This window comes from Thunnus albacares, chromosome 17 (genome assembly GCF_914725855.1).
Source record: "Thunnus albacares chromosome 17, fThuAlb1.1, whole genome shotgun sequence".
NCBI lineage: Eukaryota > Metazoa > Chordata > Actinopteri > Scombriformes > Scombridae > Thunnus > Thunnus albacares.
The window spans coordinates 22,580,826-22,598,671 of NC_058122.1; the positions used below are offsets into that span (position 1 = coordinate 22,580,826).

The 17,846-nt window shown below is 40.8% G+C and overlaps 1 protein-coding gene across 2 annotated transcripts in view; it reads left to right on the plus strand.

Moving 5' to 3' along the window:
* lasp1 (LIM and SH3 protein 1) overlaps positions 1–10,137 on the plus strand; it is a 36,254-nt gene extending 26,117 nt beyond the window's left edge. The window contains exons 5-7 of one of the 2 annotated variants that reach the window (XM_044330835.1): positions 2,768–2,843; positions 3,894–3,991; positions 6,261–10,137. In XM_044330835.1, the coding sequence (XP_044186770.1) occupies positions 2,768–2,843; positions 3,894–3,991; positions 6,261–6,434 (348 nt within the window). In that variant the 3' untranslated portion in view covers positions 6,435–10,137. The remainder of the gene's footprint in view (positions 1–2,767; positions 2,844–3,893; positions 3,992–6,260) is intronic. The other variant, XM_044330836.1, reaches the window with a different exon arrangement.
* The last annotated feature ends 7,709 nt before the right edge of the window (positions 10,138–17,846 follow it).

The window sequence follows — 17,846 nt, forward strand, 5'->3', positions numbered from 1 at the left end:
CAAACCTTTTTATGGGTTGATTTGAACACCAACATGTGTACAATAATAATCCATTTTTGCAATTTGTTGTGTTTTGGAAAAGATATATTTATGACATATTTCTGATTTGGAATGCTACTAATTATGATCTCCAGGCTTTTTTCATAGTATCTCAACAATTTTATTGATTCAATTGAATTCAACATGGAATGTGACAGTCACTTTTTTTGGACACATGGGTAATCTATAATGGGAGAAACATTTACACCACGCTCTTCACCAAACCCTCAGGCATAAATAGTCCTTTACACTACTCAAACTATTATTCTGTCCCCCTCAAAAAAGTTCTGCCCTATAGTTCATTTCTTAGGGCTTAGAGGCATCTTTACAAGGGATGATGATTTCCAAATAGAAACCTACAAACTCTTTGATCAGTTTCTGATGAGAGGGTATCCACGAGGCATTTGCAAAGGCTTATGAGGAAAAACAGAAATGAATTATTCACCGAATGTAAACCCAAAAAGCAAAAAAAACATTCTCTTGTATATTTAATACTACCTGTTCACCACTTGGGTGTGAGATATGTAATGTTGTGAAAACACACTTCAACATTTTATCTGTTGATGACATTGGCAAAGAGATCTTTTCATTCTCTTCCGCTTTTTCTTTTACTAGAGCAAAGGGATGTTTAGGACACACTGGTACACACAGACACACACAAAAACTTCATCCGCCAGGGACGTTTGGACAATGCCACAGGTTTTTTTTTTTTCCCTTGACGAATTTAAGCTGCATGTTCTAACTGTAAGAGTACAAAATGACAACATGCAGCTCTAGTAATGTTGTCTGCCATGCACCAAATGTGGCATCCAATATATAAGAAAAACAAAAAGACATCATCCTATCTCAGATTTGGTACTCTGTGGCGTTGGCATGATGATTCCTAATCGTTGTGGTGGAAATATAGATCAAATTTTACTCCTGATGTGAATGCAGATATATCTTCTACCTTAAAATGCTACACCCTAGTGGCTTAAATGAAGAATTAGATATTGTATTCTGTCACTCTATTGTATTGTCTTTCTGTACCAGTGGGTCTCTTTCCCAGTGTAAAAGCTAACATTTGTATGTATACACTGTATATCAGTTATGGTATGAAAATGTGTTAGGGCTTAGATGCAATGTGTGCAATGTTAGATCCTAATGTGTTTGTAATGACCTGATCTGCTGGCCATTGGCTTCATGGGTGTTCAGTCAAGCCCTAGATCATTGATTAGGTGCCCCTGTAGAGTAACCCACATATAGGTGGACTCATCATGCATGCCTCTTTTTGCACAGAGGAAAGTCCAACATGGACTGTTTGAACTCTATGCACTCTCTGCACATATTTTCACTGTCTGCACGGCCCTGTAATGTAACAAATAGAAATATCCAGACTCTAGTCTGAATTATTCTTTTTTTTTTGTTCTCTGTGTGCGAGTCCTTCCTCGCTGCATTAGACATCTGTTTGCAGTCAGTGCGTCATTCATAGCCAATCATAAGGGAACCACTCCAGATGAGCGCTACATCAATCTCTCTTTTTGCTCTTGTTCCACCGGACACAAGAAACAAACCAGTTTAGTCAGCACCCTTCCCAGAATGTCAGCCGTGTGAAGGCCCTTCACTCACTTTTACTCATCTAGACTCGTCCTGTCTGTCAACCTTGTCACGTCTTTTCAATCTTGGTCCGGTCTCTTCCGTTTCCCCTCACCGTCCTCTTGTCAGTTGAGAAGTTACAGGGGAAGCTTTAGTTCAGCAGCAGCTTAGGCACTTCTGTAAACACACACACACACACACACACCATCTGTTCAACCTGTTCCTTCAAAACAAACCAAAATAATCTCATTCGCACACTCTCACTTAGCATATTGCACTTGAGAACAGTCACACTGTTCTCTCAGTCACTTGCTTCACTGTCCTTGCACAAACACTCTGTCATCCCGTCCAGCCTGTGAACACACTCCTCGCTAACGCCGCCGGCACAGTGGACTCTTTGAGCGCGGGTGTAAGCGGGGGCAAAATCAGGGTTGTAAATCTTGACCACTGTGAGTCAGTCTGTTATCAGCCTGGTAATAAGGGGGGGACTGACTATTTAGTGCAGTCACAGAGCAGTCACTCACTTTCAGTTTCATCAGTGTGGCCTGGTTTTATGTTGTGACACTGAATGCTGCCTTTGTCACACTAGCAGATTGATAATTAAGTGTTTGTGTCTGAAATTGTAAATCTTGTGCTTCCTTTTTTAGTTACACAAAAGAAAATACACCTGCTACTGTAGTCATATGAATGATTTAAGTGACATTATGATGTGCTTAGTCATATGATTCCCCTCCTCCTCTTCCTCAGTATTTCCTCTTGAATCTAGCTGGCTCATTCTCACCCCAAGCGTTCAGGCTTCTTGTTAGTTCCCTTTTTTTTTCACCTCACCTGTTCTTCCTGATGTGTCAGCAACGGTTGCTATGCGACTCTGCCCTCACATTACTGCACACTACATCCGGCCCCCGAGATGTCATTTCCTCTCAGCGTCAAGTTGCTTCCTGAGGCTTTTGCTGCACGTAGCGCGCCCCACCTATCACCACAAACGCAGGGGTGCTGGAGAGCAAGTGGGAGCCCTCTGGTGGATGTAAAGGGAACTACACGCTGTGACAGACTTTCTGGAAAGATGACTGCAAACGTAGATCTGTATCTGTTAGATAAAGTTACATGCACTCTCAATCTTTATCTATGAACTGTTTGTGTATTTCCCTTGCAGATTAAGTACCACGAGGAGTTTGAGAAGAGGAAGATGGGAGGAGAGGCCCCACAGCAGCCGAGCAACCCCTCTTCAGGTATTCCTTCCAACACACTCACAGTACATACAATATACTTACTGTCAAATGGAGTCAATAGTAGCTTTTAACGCAGTAAAAAGCTGTGTAGATAGAAGCAGCAATAGTAACTGTAAAAGTAGTCAAGAAATAGTGAGGAGGAGAAGAGACAATTTTACACTGGATATACCAGTAACTAACCGAAAATAATCTTAAATGTCCAGATCACCAAAAAAAACATGATTAAAGAAACTGTATGTATGGTTTGATAGCACTAGTGAAAGCTTAGAAATATGTTTTTTTTTTTTTTTTGTGGATCGGATGAACATTTAACCCTTCAATTAATTATCAGGGATTTTTGGTTTCCTAAGAAAAGTGTCCAATTGTTTTCCCTATCTGTGTTTTGCTCCCTTCATGCCGCAGGATGTATGAGCTCATCAGGCTGGGTGTTGCCTAATCACACCACATAGGGTTCCTGGTTCTGACATGTCCACCAATCTCCTCTGTATTTAATCCATTGAGCTATAAATAGTTGAATTTACTACAGAAATTGCTGTATTTAAAAATTAGAAAGTAATTCTTATAATGCCCAATCTGAAATCAAAGGGTTAAATCAATGAACAAACAGATTTATTCATTTACTCAAGCCAAAAAATTTAAGAATGGCTGTTTGTTTGCATTTTCAGTGGGAAAGTTATGGATAAATATTTGAATGACCCGTGGACCTGCTGTTTGTATTTTACATACCTGATTTACACAGAAAGGCATTGTTCAGAAGGTTGCGTAACAGTAAATTCGAAAGCCACTGGATGCACGTCATGGCTTGCCAGGTTTTTGAATTCCTCATTCTCTCAAAGAGCTCATGCAAACATACAGACAGGAGTAAATACACCTGGCATTAAGATGCATTGGCTGTATAGACTGACATCTTAATTCTCCTGCCTTAAAGCAATAGATTACAGATAGCTAGATTTATAGCTTGTTGCTGAATCCCAGTACAGCTCCAAGTGAGTCTGGTGTCTGAGACAGAAAAAACGTTTCCAGCTCAAACATTTGTCTTCTTTTTATCAGCAGCTTACCAGCCCCCTGCAGCCTCTCAGAACTACAACTATGAGCCTGCTCCTGAACCAGCGCGCCAGGCGGCTGCCGCCCCACCTCCAAGTGCTGGGGTAAGTTTCCCATTGCCCCCCCCCCCCGCCCCTCTTTTGCTGCAGATGGACCCCCAATGCCAAATACAACTTGATGAAATTAAAAATCTGAAACAGAATCAGAAAATATTGTTGTAATTTGATCAATACTGCAATAACAAATGTTTACACTTCACACTAACATTAAGACTTAGAAAGTCAGCCATTCAGAAACTTTTTTTATGCCTCCCCGCCTGCGTCAGCCGTGGCCGGAGGCATGTATTTGGGTTGGCTGCCTGTCTGTCCATCCTATTCTCATAAACGCGATATCTCAGGAACGCCTTAAGGGAATTTCCTCAAATTTGACAAAAACGTCCATTTGAACTCAGGGATGAACTGATTAGATTTTGGTGGTCAAAGATCAAGGTCGCTGTGACCTCATGTCCGTCCCATTCTCTCATAAATGCGATATCTCTGGAACACCTGCAAATTTGGCACAAACGTTCTCTTGGACTCAAGTATGAATTGATTAGAATTTGGTGGTCAAGGTCATTGTGACCTCACAAAAAACATTTTTTGGCCATAACTCATAAATTCATAGGATAAAATGATTAAGTGACATTTTATATTCATTCATTCAAACCTTTGTTTTTATAGAGTAGGCCAGGTCTTTTTTTCAAGGACGCTCTCATTACAATACAAATATAATATATAAGAAACGATAATCTGCAAATATAAACAGCAAATATGAACAGATAAGCAATATAAAATATAAGAAACAATAAAAGCAATATATAAAGGCAATAAAACACATAACATGAAACATTAAGGAGTGTAAAACTTCAAGCTCAGTCAGAACACATACTTTCACTTTGCCCTATGGCAGCTGAAAGAGATTTAAAATTATTAAAAGGGTTTAGCTTGTCTAATTTTACTGCCCTCTGCAAGGTGTTCCACTTGTGTGAAGCATAATATTTAAAAGCCCATTTCCCAATCTCAGTGCTAACACGTTGATTTTCAAGGACTAAATAGCCTTGGGACCTAGTGCAGTGTGAAATTGAACTAAAATTAATAAGACATGTCAGGTACCCAGGAAGGTTGCCAAGGAGAGCTTTGTATATAAATAGGATGCAGAGCCGTTCTCTTCTCACTGCCAACGACTGCCACCCAACTTCAACTCTAAAACCATCCCCAGTTATGAACCTAAGGGCAGAATGATAGACTGCATCAAGAGGTTTAAGAGTAGAAGCAGTAAAGTGCATATAAATAACATCACCATAGTCCATAACGGATAAAAGGGTCGTCTGAACAATTTGCTTTCTATAATTTTTGCTTTTAAAGACTTAGTCATTTCATCAGTGTTTTTTGAAGTACAGCTCATCGTCTATCCAGAAACTAAGGTATTGTTTCCCATTAAGTGTAGTAATATTTACTTCCATTATACGTTTTATCTGAGTTTAATAGTAATTTAAGATCAATCGATGTTTGCTGTATAGAACATACATCAATATGCAAGTTTTGAACAGCCTTGGGCGGCAGAGGGCGATGTTGTATAGATAATAGCGTCATCTGCATACAGATTAATTGTGCCATTTGTCACTTTTTCACCTAATTCATATCCAAAAGGTCGATTTCACCGTGACATCATAATGTTCTGCAAAAACACTTGTCTGGCCATTATTCAACACCATAACTCAGGAACAGAAGGGGGAGATTGTGACCATATTTCACATTTTGTCAGATACTGAATTGATGACACTAATCCTGGGTGACCACCTTGAAACTGGGGTGATTGTTTAGATCTTCTGTGCTGTCAGGTTGAAGATGTGTGTGAAGCATCCACGTTTTAGAATTTGTAGCTTCTCTGCACCGATATCCATATCTGAAGCTTTGTCTACTGTCATAGTTACAACTTTGTGTTCTATCAGAATCAGTTTTATTGGCCAAGCATGTGAGCACATACAAGGAAAATACACTTTTATTAACTTCCCTCAAAGTCTTCACTACAAATATTATGAGTCTGGACAGACATGGGTGTAAACTGCAATGTGACTAGTTGGCAGAGGCATACAACCCCGAGGAAACAAGGAGAAAGAAAGATGGGTACGACAGACAACAAAGGTCCCTTGCTGGAATCGAATCAGGGACATTGTGGTTATGTGGCATGTGCAGTAACCATTCAGCCACCAGGATGCTTCCCATTCAGAAACATTTTAATGCTGTAGTTAATTTAGTAGCAGCTTTTTCTTGAGCTCTGTGGCAGCTGTTGTCTGTTTTTGGGGAACTAACCGGATTTGTTTTGTGTCCACAGAAGCGGTACAGGGCCGTGTATGACTACTCTGCCGCCGACGAGGACGAGGTGTCCTTCGTGGACGGGGACGTGATCGTTGACGTGCAGCAGATCGACGAGGGCTGGATGTACGGCCGCGTGGAGCGCACTGGCCAGCAGGGCATGCTGCCTGCCAACTACGTGGAGGCCATCTGAGTGAGAGGGAAAGAAAAAAGAGGGAGAGAAAAAGGAGGAGGAGGTAGAGAAAGGGAGGGAAAGAAGGAAAGGAAAAGCCCAGTGCCATCTCATCTTAATGCCGCTTTCTCTTGATTTTACTCTTGTTCCCTAATCTGTCCTGTGAGACCCTGAACCCCGCCCCCCCCACCACCACCCCGCCTCTTCTGCATCCCTGCTCTGCTCTCACTGTTCAGCTCGCTAACCACAGACTTTCTCTTACTGTCCGTCTGTCTCTCTCTGTCTGTCTGCCTGCCTCTCTGTCCGTCTGTTTGTCCGTCTGTCTGTGCTGATGTCCGTCTCTGTTTGGATGTCCGTCATCCTCTTTACCTTTTTCCCCCCAATCCTGGCTCCACTCTCGTGCTGTCACAAGTGGAAATCGAAAGTCTTAAAAAGATAAACTCACAGTTCATTGAAGTATGTCAGGGGTCACGCCGTGTCACACAGCTCCATCCTAGCTATAGCACTTAAACAATCATCATGCAAAAGTAAAGAAGAAGAAAAAAAAATGTAAAAAGCCCTTTTCCCCACAAGTCCGTCAACACGTGGTTTCCATGGCAGCCAACAGCTGCAGACGTTATTCTGTGGACGAAATAAGTTTGCAGTGTGGGTGGGTGTGGCATTTTCATAGGCCTTTTTGTTTATTGTTTTTTTTTTCTTTCTTTAATTTTGCAGCGTGATCTTGGCCAGACTGGAAACACAGTGCAGAATCTCAGTCTATCAAAACTAAGCTTGAATATTTTGACTTGTGTACATTCCTTTAACCTCTAACCCTGTTGCTGTTGCATCAATCAGCCAGTTATCAGTCTTAAACAGAGAGGTTTTTATTATATTTATAGATAGACACGCATTTTTGCCATTGTGTGCTCAACTAGGCACCCTTGTGTTCAGCACTGCATTGTGGGTATTGTTGTGAAACTGGAATCGTAGCCTAACTGAAGAGCACCTCCTGTCGTTGCCTCACTCAGGCATGTCGCATACAGGAGGGATCAGGGACAAGTTAGGGGACATTATCAGTCCATCTCCTACGGCCACACTGAATATCACATCACCTCAGCTGGTGTGGATATACAGTATATACACCGCTATTCCTATTTTTTGCAGCCTGAATGCCTTCAGTCCTGAGAGAATCACAAAGTTATGGTGATCAAGGCTAAACTGTTGTTGGAGAACGGAGACGGGAACAGGTCGAGTCCTTCCCCTTTGCTACAAAATCACCATCAAAGAAAACCCATTTATAAAGGAGGAGGCCAAGCACAACTCTATATTGTGAATCTTTTCTTCTTTTTTTTTTTTTTAATTTTAAATTTATTCCACTGTTTTTGTGAGTGAACATTCCAGTCTTTCTTTCCATGAGATGTGAGTGAAATTGTTGAATCCTCGGCTGTGGTAAATGTTGTCGTTTTTTTTTTTTTTTTTTTTCCTCATGCTGTTCTTCCTTTGCCTTTATTGTTATTGTAAGATGCTTATTTTGAAAGAAAAAAAAATTCAGTGTATTAAATGAATAAACAAACCAGCAACTCAATTTATGAACCAAGGCAGAGGAATTTATCTAGACTTGTGCGGTCACAGTATTAGATTAGTCATGGGTTTAATCAACCTGCAGTTTCAGGTCAGAACAAAGATGGCCGCCTGTTGGAAAAAATCAGCTGAACGCCTGCTCGGTCAAGCCAGATTGTTATTATTATATCTCCATTATGCTGGAGCTAATGAGTCTCTAATAAGAGTAATGTTACGGGATGACATTTATAAATATCCGTGAAAGAAACTTTTACCAGATGCTCTGGTCAGTGAATAAAACATCAGGCCTGCATGTCAGAACCAGGCAATTTTTTTCTGGTCCTCCTGGCAGGTAAATCTGGTAAAAACCAGTGAATTAACATATATAAACCGCCGCCAACCAGCTTTATCAGCATTTGCTTGGTGGTGGACACAAAGATGTAAGGACGGTTGGTTCATAAACACACAATGAAGCATTTCAGTTGCTGACTATTACACAGCAATGCTGTATCCTCCTTTCGCTCGAGATACCGTAGTGCTGCGAGGACCTTATCAGATTATAAAAATGATATTTGACCATTTCTCAGTGGTGTAAATACTCATCGGCCCCTGACCATACACACACACACACACCTCTTCGCCTTTTTTCTCACCATTTTTCATCCTCTTGTGATGCACTGTGACGGTCACAGACACGAGCGATCAGGGTGGTGCGTTTTTAGGTGGGGTCGAGGGCGGGGGCCAACAAATTTTCAGCTTTATTAAAACAAACAAGGCTCTCGCTATGTAGCTAAACGACATTGTATAATTGTATATGTATCATAAAGGTGAATTAGGGAAAATGTTTTTTACAGGTCATGGTGCTCTGGGATGTGGCTTGCCTGCAGATAAAAATTAAAGCGGATCATATTTTTTTGTGAATGTGGCTGAGGGGAAGTAATGTGATTTTAAAAAAAAGATGACTCATGGAGAGAAAAAGAAGAAAAAAAAAAAAAAGTCCAGTGTGGTGCAAGTTGTCCGTTGGTGTTGATGAACATTCATACATTTTGCAACTCTAATGTGATGAATTGTGACAGTGCTGATGAAAATAATCACTGAATCAGAGTTTAAAAAAAACAATAAAAAAAACACCTCAAACACGTTTGCCAAACAAAATGACTATACACACTGTATGTATGCCTGTATTTTGGATTAACCTCTACTTGACAACAGGACAATTTTATTTGCAAAGCAGATGCTAGATTGGAAAGCTGTTTTAGAGCTCACGGTTGTGTTTCTCTCAAAGAAGAAGAAGAAGAAGTGGTGGTTTGGCTTGAAGTGAAATGATGATTGTTGTTCCTGGCTTATGATGTTTGCTCAAATTTTATTTAATAACAAAGCTACTCACACCGATAGCCTCCGTTACTCTGTGGATTACATCTGATTCAAACCTTCTTTTGTCGCGAGGTTGTTGCGTTCTGGATGAAATGGAGAAAAAAAAAAAGAAGTGGCCAAAGACAGCCAGCGTTGTGTAAGTGTGGCTCAGGGTGGATTTGTTAAGGCAAAGTCAAATTTGAGCATGTCGATGATGTAAGTGTGTGTCGGGCTTGGGGGGGTTACAGAGGGCGGAGATCTGATCTCTCTCAATCTCTTTGGCTGTGAGGCAAGGCAAGTTGTTTGTCTGACCTGAATATTAGTCAGGAGTTAACCTCTATTCGCCAAATAATGGCTCTACCGCTCTGGCATCACTCATCTATCTACTGAACCGTGACGTCATATCATAACCCTGTTTCCATTCCGTTTCTATCTAGTATCCTGTCCACCCCCTTCTGCTGACGTCCCTCTTTTCCTTCAGCCTTCGTCGTAGGCTGCCGCGCTTCTGATGAATCATTCCCTGCTTCTATGATACTGGTTATATACTGTAGACTTTGCAGAGTGAAATCATGTAATCCACAATCGCAGGTTTAGCATTCGAACCAGTTTTGTGCATTCCATCTTAAAATTGTTTTTGTTTTTGATATAATTTTGTTATTTTTTAAATAAAAAAAAATAAAGATACCATATGCATAATGACATACTTGTGTATTCGATACTCGGAATACATACTCAGATTTAAGGACCTGATATCATCTCCTGTTGCCCTGTTACAGCACTTCAAATTGTACTTATGATTCTGCAGATTCAATAAAATGTCATTTTTCTCAGACTGTTGTTTGTGCTACGTCTTATGTCATTGCAGCATAATGTGGGTACAGTTATGAAAGTCTGATATTTGCTGTTGGGCCCCCTGACTGTTCCCAACCTTCTGCCCTCTGTGCAGGTTCACCAGTATATTGCACATAGCGGACTTTTACATGGAAGCATCATTATGTGCTCACAGATCCAGAAACCCAACAAATACTATTGCATTGTAATAATACAATGTATGTCTTTTAAGTTTTCTGTGTGTCAATTAGTTTGCTGTAATGTGAATAATCAAAACACATCATGTAAACACAATATTAACTAATTGATCAAGTCTTGCAACTAGCTTTTGACACAGGGCCTCTGTTGCGTCAAGACAAGGTCGTAATTTCCATGAATTTCCAATGGTAAAGTAGAATCCACCCTCCTGATATTGAACTATTTAGTGGTGTAAATTCCCTGACAATTTTTTAATTAAATTACAAAAAATCACTATCTGTAGCCTATATTGGCCCTCTGACACAAGACATGTGTACTCTGTGAAAAAGTATACATTAATCGATGTATTCATGCAAGATCTTCATCACTTTAAGAACAATATCATGGAAATATTTTCTTTGAATTGGGGCAAAATGGTTGGTGTGGAAGATTATGTAAAGCTGGTCCTGGCAGCTATATTTTTGCGTATTTAAAATAATAATTAAAAAAAAAAAATTAACGTCAATATAGTGGGTTAGTTTTGCACGTGCCTAATTAGGTTTAATTGAAAATGTCGAAATTCAGTGAAAGTTACCCTCCCGGTACCACTATGTAATTTTTTTTTATTACCCAGAGTTTGGTCTGTCAGGTCATAATCATAATCATAACTCCCTGGTTGTGTATCACCCTCATCAATCACACTTTATCACTGAAATACGATGTATATGATTCATTAATCGATGTGGAGGGAGTGGAGTGTAGACTTTAAGATAAAAATCCTCCTGAAAGGCTAAACTCGGGGTAAAAACACCCTGAAGTCCTCTACCTTCCTGTTTTGTAGCAGGAGGGGGAGGGTCGGACTCATTCATTTCCACTCCGTGCTTTTCCCGAACTGTTCCGATCTCGGCCGATCTATCGCACCGGCTGCTGTTTGTGCCTGGCTGTACGTCTTGCATCTGCACCGTCCATCTCTTAACATTATTTCCATCATGGTGGACATTTTGATGTTGATGTTTTTCGCCATCATGGGCCTCGTCTTCCTCTCGTACATCATCTACATGCTGTGATGAGGCGTCCTGCAGAGCGACACAGGCGGTCGGTGCTCGACAGCACAGAGGATGCGTGTTTTTCCTCTCCTGCATCCCTGGTTTCCATTACGGACAGTGGTAAGAGAGCGCTTCACTGCATATGATGAATTTGACATAGATGACAGCCTTTATAGATGCTCTTCTTCTGTATTAGGGGGAAATGCTCACACCACAGCACCCGAAGGAGCAAATATAAAGTAGTTTTGTGTCCCAGTATTAAAATACAAATGCATGAGCACAGCTGTCATCTGTTTCAGGGGAAGGAGCCATGGTCGGGCCGTGATGGTTTCCCATTGGAGCTCACATGTGGGATGTGAAGAGCGATCCAGCAGAGAGGAAGAACAAATGGAGAGGAAGTGGAAGCAAGACTCTTCTATCTTGCACTCTGACATCATTTATCCCCCTCTTCTTCCTTTATTGGGTCTCTCCAGTTTGGCCAAGATGTTTGTCCAACCCCTACAGCCCCCCCCTCCACTTACCTCTATTTGCAATCTAACCACTGTATTTTCTGTGCTACTAAAGGCAGTGCATGCCCGTGTTTCTCTTTAGAGGAGGGGAAATGTTACCTCTGCACAGGTCCGGTATATCTTTAGATATGGATGCAGGATGGTTTTGTGGGGCTGAGTGTAATACAGGTGTAGAATTTGCCTTTTAAATAGCACTGTGAGCTAATTGTTGGCTCTGTTGACAGTATCATCCATATGACTGTGTGGCAAAAATCCTTCATGATTTGTTTTGTCAAATTAGTGTTTCATCAAACCGTCTGACACCTTCAGGCTCCTTGATTTTTTTTTCTGGATAGTTTTCATAATTTTGTTGTCAGTGATGCTTCGGTTGGCTCAGCTTTGACATGCTGATATCTTTCATTCAAGTGTTGCCAATGTGTTCTCCTCCTCACTACAATCAAGATTCCCCGTCGGGTCCAAGGGGAATGTGTCAGCACATTAACTTAAGTGTTCTTGCCACTACTACAGAAGTTACAGGTTGTACCATATCAGCTGCCCCCATGTCTTGAAACTTTTTGTTGTAATTATTTTTGGCTGCAAATGACATGCATGAATACCAATGGTGTCATTTCAGAAATACTGTACGTCTTCTCAGTTTTTTTTCACCTTACCTCATATGAATTATTTGTTATATATGAATAATGTTACGTTTACTGATGCACTGATGCTTCACTGAGGTTAATGGCAGTATTTCACATGATATGTCGAATAAAGATGATTTCAGTAAACCCAGCTGCCTTCTCCCTGGTTCAACACACGTCACTGTATTTTTATTTTGTTGACAATCATAAATCAGCAAACAATTACTCACTTCTTATGCCATAATAAGTTCAAAAGCCTGTGTGACTTGCATATATAAAGTGTAAATATAGGGTTTCGTAATTACTTTTTTGTCATTTTTATTGTATTGGATAGTGATTGTAGAGATGTAGACAGTAAACACTGAGAGAGAGATTGCTGGAATTGAACCGGTGATGCTGCAGCAACATAACACACACAACATTGCACACAACTTAATCACACTTGGTCCCTACAGATATTGTCTTTGAAATAAGCATTATTTTTTTCAGGTGTGGACAGTGAATAACACTATTCTGTTCAGAAGAATTTCGATTGGCACCTTAGGATTATTGTATTTCTGAGGCCAAGTACTGCCTCAGTGCCTCTGTAATAGTCTGTAATGATGTTATTATTCTATTCGTGGCGAGACGGAAAATTGCAGCCGAAAAGTGCTGCATACAAGTGGCACCTGAAGAGTCACGGTCCTTGAGGGAATGCAGATATGCAGATAGACTGCACTGAAATAAAAACTATTTTGCTCACACTAAGCCTACCTCTTTCCTACCAACAAAGCAGAATGTTACGTATCAATCAATCAAACTTTTCGTAGAGGTTAGTACAATTGCTTTACAGCTGACTGAATCAATGTAAACAGTAAAAACTTTGAGACAATGTACACAAAAAAAGTCAAAAATGTAATACAACCAATAAGATAGATTAAAATAAAATAAGAAGTAAACAAAACAAATGAAGAACAGTAACAGATAAGAGGAAATAAAACATATTACAATAAAATAAATGATCAAATGAAACAAATAATGTCAATAAAATATTTAAGTTTACGTTTAAAGGTGCAGTGTGTAGAATTTAGTGGCATCTAGTGGAATGGACTAATGGAATATAATATTCATAAGTATATTTTAATTAACGTATAATCATCTGAAAATAAGAATTGCTGTGTTTTTGTTACCTTAGAATGAGCCCTTAATATCCAGACAGGGAGCAGGTGCTCTTCCACAAAGCCCACCATTTTGCACCGCCATGTTTCTACAGTAGCCCAGAATGGACAAACCAAACACTGGCTCTAGAGAGTTTCACGGCCACTATAGGTTCTCCTACAAGCTTGTAAGGGGGAGGGGAGGGGGAGGGGAGGTGTATTCATTTAGCTGCAATCTGCAACCTCACCGCTAGATATCACTAAATCCTACACACTGCTCCTTTAAAACAGTGGTTCTCAAAGTGGGGTCCGGGGTCCCCCAGGAATCCTTGAGGGGGATAATTAACACAATGACAATAAGTAACACAATGACAGAATGTATGACTATTGTGGTCATGGATTTCATACACTTTCTGTAATAAAACATCTAAAGGCAATCTCATCTCATCAGATGGGGGTCCATGGTCTAATTTGTGTCAGTTTAGGGGTTCTTGACGTGTGAAGTTTGAGAATCACTGCTTTAAAGATACCCACACTTTCAGCTGCTCTCAGTTCCTCCGTCAGACTGTTCCAGTTAAGCTAAAAGCTGCCTCACCAAAAGCTTTTGTCCTGCACTTTGGAGCAACTAAAAAGACTTGTGCCAGGGGACCTGAGGGACCGCACTGGTTCATACAATGCAAGCATGTCAGCCAAGTAGGCTGGTGCCAGACTATGAAGTGCTTTAAAAACAAGTAAAATCTTTTTAAAATCAATACGGAAACTGAAAGGCATACAGATGTAAGGACTTTACATAGTTGCCCCTATAATCACAACAAAAATATCCTTATATAGCACACAATCTCGTCAAACCTGAGTCTGGTTAGTGCTGTCTGTGCAGTAGTTGTGAATATAGACGAGTTTGGGGTGATAAACATGTAGCTCTTTGACAAAAACATCCACGCTGTTCGGCAGAGCAATGAATGCATTAATCACATTGAGCTCCAAAGATACATTATATGTAGTTGGCCTCTGACTTCTCTGTAAAGGAGGAAGGTATTTAGTAGTTTATACTTAAAAGTCTTTGTTATACGTGTTTATCTTCAGTCTTCAGCTGCTGCAGGACCATTTTTCTTCTGGTCACTAAAGTTTTTGAGATGAAAACGTATTCTGAGCATAAAGGTGACTCCGACTGACGTATTTTATAAACTGAAACACTGCTGAACACTTTGTGTTAAATGAGGCATACTGGCATGTTGATATGAGTATTATGGATGTCATGCTGCTTATTGTCCTGCAGATGGTGCCATTTACCTACAGTAGGCTGTAGAGGATCACCTGATGACTGTATCTATGCATAAAACCCGGTTCTTTCCAGATGTGTGGAAGAACAGGTTACATGAGACAGGATGGCAGCAGTGTGATTTCAATTAAACCGTCACAGATGAAGAAAAACAGCAGGTTTAGCGTGTTTTGAATGCCTCGAAAAACGAGAAATGGGAGCACTCTGTTTATGAGATTGAGACTATTGTCAATGAGAGGAAGAGGTAAAGAACTTATTTCTTGTTTTACAGTGTATGATTTGGAATAATTATGTTTTAAAATAACCTTTTCAACAATAGCTTTGCCAAAGAGCTGATCCAAGAGTGATCTATACATGTCATACCCAAAGTTAATTATCATTTAAAATGAATCACTGTGATACTCATGGACTTGATATTGTATCTACATGAATTCAGTTTTATTGTCATATTGAAACAAGATTAATTTCTAACTTGTCATCTCATTTAACAGATTGAGGATTTCCTCTTGTCTCCATCCTGTTGAGGGATTTCGAATGTGTCCAAAGTCACAGGTCAGCTTCTCCCCTGCCAGATAGGATTCACATATTTTGCTTTTTAAGTGATTTAACCTTTTTAAAAATGTAAATTTATTCTGAAAACCTTCTACATTCCCTCCTTAAATAGATAGTGATAGAAATAATTCCCCTTTGTTTCTAGTCTTTATGCTAAGCTAAGCTAACCGACTGCTGGCTGTAACTTTACAGAGATGCATGAGACTGATGTCGACTTTCTCACCTAACTTTCAGCAAGAAAGCAAATAGGTGTGTTTGCCAAAAATGTTTAACTATTCCTTTAAGGTCACTGCCTGACAGTGTGACACCCTCCTCCCCACCTCGTCCAACCACTTAGCTAAAGTTTCTCCCACATGTGTGCAGACAAGACCCTCTCTGGGAAATAATCGGAATTCCTCTGCTGATAGTATAATCTACCACTCTCACCAATACAATACTCCCGCTGTTCTATCTGAGAGCACACACACACACACACTCACACACATACACACTCACACACATGCAGTCATCTCACTTCAAACAGCATCTTTGGCACAGTTAGATCAAATGACACTGCAGCAGTCTGCAGTAAGCGGGTGTTCATTTGGGTAAGAAAAGATACAGATGCATTGAAACCGGACTATAGAAAACAGGGCAGGGTCTGTTTTGTTGTTTGTTGCTCCGCATGTTACATGACCTTGTTGTACCGCTGCTGTAACTTAGACCTGCATTCCTATCCCCCCCCCTCCCTTCACTCACTGGCCTGTCACACTGCTCCTAGCTACCATATCTGATCATGTCACAGCTCTGTTATGTGTCCATTGAATCAAAATAAGCCAGAACAGGTGCTCTTTTGTTTTTTAGCTCCAGAGGCCTTGGGTTTCCCCCGGAGCAGTATTTTTGGGCAGATGCTGTAGTACAGGACATTTTTAAAGTGTTCATGATTTCTTTAAAAGGGAAAAATCTACCCGTAGAGCGCTCTGGCACTGTTACAGCAGCTGGCAGCGTGCCTCGCATTTCTGAGCCCATTTTGTTGTCTTCTTGTATTTTCCTTACTCTTTTACATAGCTGGCAAAATTAACATGATATAACATCGCTGCCAGATGTTTCAAGTACAGATTTTGACGGCTGATAAAAAATATAAGCAATTAACATCAGGGGTTTTTTTGTCGGTCCTTAAAAAACAAAGATGAGGATGTTTTTCAGATTCATTTCATGTTCGACGATCACACTGTGGGAAATCCATTGTAGAAAAAGGAATGATATTAATTTCTTCACTGACAGTCGCCTCAATGGACCACAAGATATATTGTGTTTAGAGTAAGATACTTGTGCTTTCTCTCTACCAGATATGGTCTGTTCCACTGCTGAATAAAATAATCCTGGGGTCTTTTAAAATAATTCTGGGATAGCTAATCAGTCACTTAAACAGACATGGATAACGTACGCTGAGAAAAAATGTACAAGCCAACATTATAAACTACAACACATCATCACATAATTTCTCTTGGAATGCGCCTGAACCTCACAAACCGATGATATATAACATTGTAAGAGTATCCCAATGTGGATTTTTCCTTTAAATTGATGCTGCGCAATGTGACCCATGACACATGCTGCTAGTTTGTAATAACATCTCCCCTCTGTGGCACCTGTAACCTCTTGCAACCTTTTTAGGAATGCCAGTGAGACAGAGTTGAAAGGGGGTAGCGGGGGGGGGGGGGGATAGAGCAGCGAGGAATTGAGTGTAATAATACAATAGGTGGAGAGGGGTAGGGAGGGGGGTGGTGAGGATAGAGACAGAGCAAATAAAGAAAAAGGAGGCAATGAAAGAAAAGAAAGAGAAAGAGGCAGCAGGAGGAGGGAGGTAGAGGGGGTTTGCATCTGTGCGTAGCCATGGCCTTCAGCAGTGGAGTTCCTGTTGTTGAGGGGAGGGAGTTTCCCTCCGCGCGGGCCGAGAGGGAAACGACAGAGGATGTCTTTTTCCTGGCTGACCAAGAATGCCCGGGCCTCGAGGTCTTTCCTCTTTTGCGTGTATGTTTCATACAAGTTTCTGTATAAGTTTAAGTCTTTATGGTAACGATATGAGCCGCTGTCTCCGTCTTTCACTCTGGATCTCAGCCAACGTAACACTGATGCATAACCATTTCTGCAGAGAGGCGAGCACGGGGGGGGAAACATTCCTCCCAGGGGCAAAGGGATGCCTGCTCTTAAACACCCAGTCCACCCTCACCACAGAGAGGACTACACGTCCCAACATTCATGCTCCCCCCCCCCCCCCCCCCCCCACAATAGGGGGCGGGGGCCATAAATCCTGCCAGCCAATGGCTTTGTGTCTGGGGAGCTGTGGTTGGTGTGTTGCACGGCAGCTGTTGTCAATGGCAACAGAGGTTTTCAGGGAAGCATGAGCTG